The 6,323-nt window shown below is 38.3% G+C and overlaps 1 protein-coding gene across 3 annotated transcripts in view; it reads left to right on the forward strand.

Annotated features, from left to right (window-relative positions):
* The window catches only part of APPBP2 (amyloid beta precursor protein binding protein 2), a 29,878-nt gene extending 23,799 nt beyond the window's left edge, over positions 1-6,079 (forward strand). For 2 of the 3 annotated variants that reach the window (XM_068910588.1, XM_068910589.1), the window contains one exon: positions 56-1,562. In XM_068910588.1, the coding sequence (XP_068766689.1) occupies positions 56-309 (254 nt within the window). In that variant the 3' untranslated portion in view covers positions 310-1,562. Of the gene's footprint in view, positions 1-55 lie in introns of all 3 variants that reach the window. The other variant, XM_068910590.1, reaches the window with a different exon arrangement.
* The last annotated feature ends 244 nt before the right edge of the window (positions 6,080-6,323 follow it).

Below are 6,323 nucleotides of genomic sequence, written 5' to 3' on the forward strand. Positions count from 1 at the left end.
TATGACGTTGTAAGTGGATTACCTTTTAATTTTATTGTCTTTTGAATTTCTTTAGGAAAGAAGCTTTTTGGTGAAGGATATAGTGGACTTGAATATGATTACAGAGGTCTCATTAAACTGTACAATTCTATTGGCAATTATGAGAAAGTTTTTGAGTACCACAATATTTTGGCCAATTGGAACCGGTTGCGGGATCGGCAGTTCTCGGTTACAGATGCTCTGGAGGACGTAAGCACCAGCCCTCAGTCCACTGAAGAAGTGGTCCAGTCTTTTCTCATGTCTCAGAACGTTGATGGACAGAGTAGCTAAGGAACTTGGTCAATTAACCAGTTAAGGTTTTTTTTTTTTCCCCCAGATTACAGGGGAAAGTCATACTGTGAAATCTAAACCATGTAGTTCTCTGGGGGCTGGAATTTGCATTGAAACACTGGTCCAGTCTACTGAAGAGTGCCCATACGGATGAATGTGTGTTAAATTCTTAATCAGCATGTGTATGGCATGTTTAGTTCGGCTCAGATTTTGAACTTGGTATTCCAGAAAACCCCTTCTTTTTCTCTTCTTTCAAAAGAAGCTACTTTGCAGAAAGTCTGCAAGAAAGCATTAAATAAAACTGTTTGAGTCCAAAAGAGTTGCATTCTTATTATGAATGGAAGGTTTCATCAAGAGCTTTCTTCTGAAAAATAGAAAGAATAAACGCTGTACTATAAGAAATTATACGAGAAAGGTCTTTCTACTGTATGCATTGTAGCAAAGTTAATCACAAACGTTTAAGAAAAGGAGAATGCCCTAGCCTTGGCTGCTGCCTTATGAAGAAAAGTGGCGAAGAACCACTTTGGAAAGCAACATGCTCTTTGTGAACCACGATAGGTTGTTAAGCAAGTAGCCACCGTATGTTGTTTTTAATCTCCTGAACTGGACCAGTGTTCATCTGTAAGTGATAGAAGATCCAGTAGACCAGCAATCTTAGTTTTCTTTGGTACCAACCAAGAGTGCTAATCTTCATAACAGGACCAGGAAAATCAAAAGTGGACCAGCCTGCTAGAAAAAGTTTTTGGACCAGTGGCTTTAATTTAATATTTCTGCCCCTGCATTCACTTTTACGGTAGGATTATTTCATTTAGATGTATGATCAGTGCAAAATTATATTCATGTAATAGATACAAAACTAGGAAGTGAACGTTCTTTAGCAGTTGCGATGGCATGTCTTTAACTAGTAAGCTTGTACAGATATTAATGTCAATGCCACAAGCAAAAACTAGAAATGCTTAACTATTTGCCGCAGCCATCTGATTTTCCTTTTTTGAATGGGCTTACTCTAATAATTGAGGCAGTAACTTGTTTATACCAGCTAATAGTTTTGTATTACAATCCAGTTCAATTTTGTTTCTGGAGAAAACAACTTATTGTACAGTTTGCAGGGGTCAGTGGAAAATGCCAAAAAGCACAACAGGTCTTTTTTGTGATGCTTCGTTTCTACATTAAACGATAGTACAACCAGAAACTGATTCCTTTATGTTAATTTAAAAAGCAGAAGTCAGCTATAAAGATCCTTTAATAACGCCTATCTCACTAGCTTGTCTTAATTTTTCTTGTTTTGTGGGGGGCTACTTTGTTGTGTGGTTTTTTGTTTTTTGGGTTTTTTTGTGTTTTTTTGTTTTCCAGTTGAGGTAATACTCTGTTTGAACGTCTGTGTAACATAGCAAACCAGAAACAACTCACTGTTGTTACCTCAGTTCTTATTATAGTGGCACAAACAGTGCTCCTATAGTTAGGATTTTGTCAGTTTTGGGTTTTCTCCCTTCCTCCCCTATTTTCAGGGGGTTTATAACTTGGCCGTGAAAGTTCAGTCCAAGCTGAGGCTCAGCAAGGAAGGTTCCTACGGGACTTGGACTGGATGTTTTGTTTGGGGGTTGTTTTTCATTTGTTCATAAAAGTTTGGGGCAGGGAAAGCTGCTTGAAGGTCTTCAAGAGAGAGTGCAGAGAAGAAACATAGAAATTTCAGACACTACTTTGAGCTTACTGGCTCTTCTAAGAACTGAAATGTTACAGGCCAATAGTTCATATACTAGTGCCTTCAAGTATCTTTTGGGGGGGAAAGGCTGAATAATACCAACTTTTAAAATGCATTTATGTAATTAGTGAATGCAGCTTTAATGATTGTATAATTGGAATATTTTCAATAAAGTGATAGGAAGTACTTGCATCAAAAAAACTGTGGCATTAACGTGTAGACTGCAGTATATCCTCAAAGGCTGTTCACTGAAAATCCAGCTTAAAATCATGCATGGATTTAAATTCTGATTTCTTCATAGCAATAGTGGTTGCTTATGTGAGGGCTTTAGATATTGCAAAAGATTTGGCTTACTACCATGCAAAACATATTTAGCCCTGAATGTTCATACAGCAGGGCACTGATGGTTTATAAAATTTCTGAATTCTTTTCTTAATTCATATTAAAACTATTTAAAGTGAAATTAGGTAGGTAATACTAGTATTGGAACTTGAGCAGGGGGAGCCTTAAGATTGTCCTAGACAAGTTGTGTAATTTCTGTACTGCAGAAGTGTTTAAAAGCCTCAAACTGGGTACATGGATTTACGTTGTCTGGAGATATCATTTGCTCAGGGTTTGGAATCTTGGGTCTCTGCTTCTAGTTTTTGGCAGAGGACCCTCAAAGTCCTCAAGGTTTCATTTGGAATGGGGCGCGTTATTTAAGTGATGCTGGTAAAAGTGCTCTGCGTGAACCATTGCTGTGGTTTTGTTTTGTTTTTCCTCCTAGCTCTCTATGGTTTGTGTCTGTTTCATCCGTTGCCTTCAATTTATGGCCAATAGGAGAGCTGCTGACGTGGGGCAGGTTAGGGAGGTGTTATGCATCTCTCCAATAACCAAACACATCAGTTAATTAACTTAATCAGTAAGCTTTTTCTGTCTTATCAAACCTGCTGGCTGCATGTGCTTTTCTTTCTTGCTTACAGCTGCTTCATGAGCTTATTGTATACTTTGGTGTATTTAAGGCTTGTCTGGAAGGAATTAGGGTCCTAAAAATCACTCGGAGTTCTCCCTGATAATAGGCTTTGGCCAAAAAACATGACTTTGACAAGAGTATTTGCAGTGATCCTTGTAGGACTACTAGCATGCCTTTCACGTGACTGAACAAAGTACTGACGTGACTGTTGGGTTGAACTTCTCATTATAGCACCTTTGCAGCTCCAGTCGTGCCACAGCATGTTAATTTTGGTGGAAGATAGCTGTGGCTGATTGCTAAAGTTTTCAAAGCACAGGAGGTTGCAGAACAACTTTGTAGCTGCTTACAAAATGCCTTGTTGCCTGCTCTGCATGCTGTAGTTTGAAACCTTGACTTAATGCTTTCCCTGCTGCAGATGCACTCTTCATTCATCATACTACAACTGTCGCTTTCTTTTGACTTTTAAATCTATGTCTTAAATTGAGTTCTCAGAAGAAATTAGCCTTCTGTATTGGCATGTGGACACAATATTTGAAATGCTGTGTTTTTTAGTCGTTTCCCTACTCTGTGATTGTCTCTGATGGCACAGCTTGTTGTTTCCTCTCTTTGAGAAAGTAGAAGTCTAGTGCAGTTGGGTGACTTTGGAGCAAGGTAAATGCACCTTCAGGGACATACCTCCAGAGTAAGATACTAAGACATGTCCTTCTGTAAAGATGTGGGCAACTCCCAGGTGATTGCAGTAAATTTGCAGGTGACTTGTAAAAATTGCTTCGGTATTTCATGACTTCTGTACCAGGCAGAGCTGAAGGAGCAGAGGGTCTATTTCCCCCATGCCTTCCTCCTACTGGTAAATCCATGCTGTGTGGCTTTTCAGTGCAGAACTTATAACACAGACCTCGCACCTTCCTCCTCCCAGTGTTAGAACTGAGGAATTTTCTTCCTGTCTTACCCCCAAAACAAGTCTTGCATGCATGTTTAAATGTAAGTATTGGGGAAGGGGCTATATGGACAGCCTTATGCTTTGGGAGAACTCATGCCTCCTGTCACTGAAGTAGCCAGCTACGAAACGCTAATGTTGATTAATTATTGGCATTTTGTATATGCACAAGGCACCTACCAGTATCTCAGCAGGTGCTATGTGGTGCTGGCATTAAAAGGGAGACCTGAGAGTGGGAATCCAGTGAAATGCATCTGCAGAATTTTCTCTCTTGAAGGTAAGTAATCTGTCACGCTACAGTAAATCTTCACAGGTGTTGAGGACAGGTGTCGCCCTTGTGGAGAATTTTTTAACTATTGTTTATATTAAAGCCCTTACTATTTTATTTTTAACATAAAGTTGTTTGAATCAGTTATTTTTACGTCCTGTTTTAATGCAAACACTTCAACTTACAATTTTAGGACTCAGGCTATTCTAGGTATCCCCCCCCCGCTAGAGTTTATGGAAAGGGAGAAGTGCGCACAGTGCTTAAGAACTGACAAAAGAGGAGGGGGAAAGTTGCAGAAGGGTGTTTCAAGATAAGTATATCCCTCAATTACTTGAAGTACAACTAGTGACTATTTGGCTCCTAGCAGTTGTTTGGTCACTTTTATGGCCTGATATTGATTATGACCATCAAGTGTCTGCCTCAGTTTTAGTCTTTATGTGCACTCTTTACTTTATGTATAGATACCTATTGTTTAAGACTTTTTTTTTGCACACAGGGTTTTTGTTAAATAATTTTGAAGGGTTTTTTTGTTGAAGTCTAACTTATTAGGAAAATGATCTTCTTTAACTTTAAAAATTAAGTTTTTCTTTAAATGTGCTGCAGTCTAAAATGCTAAAGGTGCCATTGTGCTGCTTCTCATGGTACAGAAAATGCACATTTAACTTGATTTCCTTTTTATAGATATACAGATTGGTAGAATACAAAAAAGGAAAATGCATCGTGCCTAAAACATGATTGAAGCTATTGACAAAAACTTTACTTGATTGATAAGGATCAGATTTGACTTCATAGGCTAGCAGCAGATAGGATGGTGGAGGCATTGCTGTTAACCAGTCTCTAGACAGAGATTCTTTCCTCTGTTGCCTGGGCAAAAGTTTTATTTCATCTAAAGCTCACTGTTTTCCCGCTCTCTCCCCCCTCCCCCCCCCCCAACCATGTCTTTATAAGAAGAAAATTACTGGCCAAATGTTAATTGCAAACCTGAATATTCATTGTGTTTTCATGTTTGATACAAATGGCCTGTTGCATGTTTTATTTCTTGGCCTTTTGAGGGTTTCTGTGAGACGCAGGGAAGAAATTTCCTTCGCCTATAAATAAACTACATATGGAAAAATTGACAGCACTGGTAATGCTTTTGTCCCTAAATCTCAGGAATGTTTTAGGCAGTGAAACAGGTTTCCCTTCAGTAATATAAAGGTGCGTGCTCTAGGGTCTTGTTTAACAATATTTCATTGCAATCCTAGGTATCTATAGCATGAGTGGCCTTAGTGAGTTTGTTGAAGTGCACACTTTTTTTTTTTCCAGAAGTAAATTTTAAGATGAAAAAGATATATACTATATAAATATATAGAGATATTTAGAAACTTGGTTTGTGGTGCGCAAGTTCAGTGTTGGATCACTAAATGTCGCAGGTACCATATGTGTAACTCTTTTATGTATATTCCTTTATGGGAAGCAATGTTGCCATGGTAACTACAACTTTACAATTTCTTTACTACTTAATGATGTGAATGAACTCTACATTTTATTGAATATTACCAGGCTCAGTACTATTTTTATACTTTATTGAACTACAGGGGATTTTAATTTAATAGCATTCTAAAAAAGATGTTGCTTGAACTGTATAACTGTATAAATCAAACTACTTATACAAAAAACACCTCTAAACCAGAATCTCTACCTGTAGTGCCACAGTCATTTATATGAAAGTATCTTGATCATTACTAGACTTTGAAGACCACCCTTCTTGTCATGTCAAGACTAACCTTTCGTATCCTACTTCTCACAGACTGCAGTGCCCGACACTATTTGTAACCATCAAACCATACTATGTTTGTAACCAGCATTGTGATATTCTGTAACTGTATTGCTAAAATGAACTATTGACCTAATAAACATAGTGTTCCTGCATTTTGAAGTATCTGCATTGAATTCCGTTAAAACTTCGCTTTTGAAGAATATCTACCTTATCGCTCCCTCCCATCCTTGCTCTAGTATAACCTGTATAAAGCTGGTTTTAGAGTTGACTGTCATATCATCTACTTTGTTTTGAATGTAGCTTCTGTGATGCTGAAAGTGGCTTGTAACAGGCTCAAGGAGCAGCAGCGAGCCTGGTGTCGTCGTTGCCTTAGAGCTATTCTGCCAGCGTTACCTT

The sequence above is a fragment of the Struthio camelus genome, chromosome 16, assembly GCF_040807025.1.
Source record: "Struthio camelus isolate bStrCam1 chromosome 16, bStrCam1.hap1, whole genome shotgun sequence".
Lineage (NCBI taxonomy): Eukaryota > Metazoa > Chordata > Aves > Struthioniformes > Struthionidae > Struthio > Struthio camelus.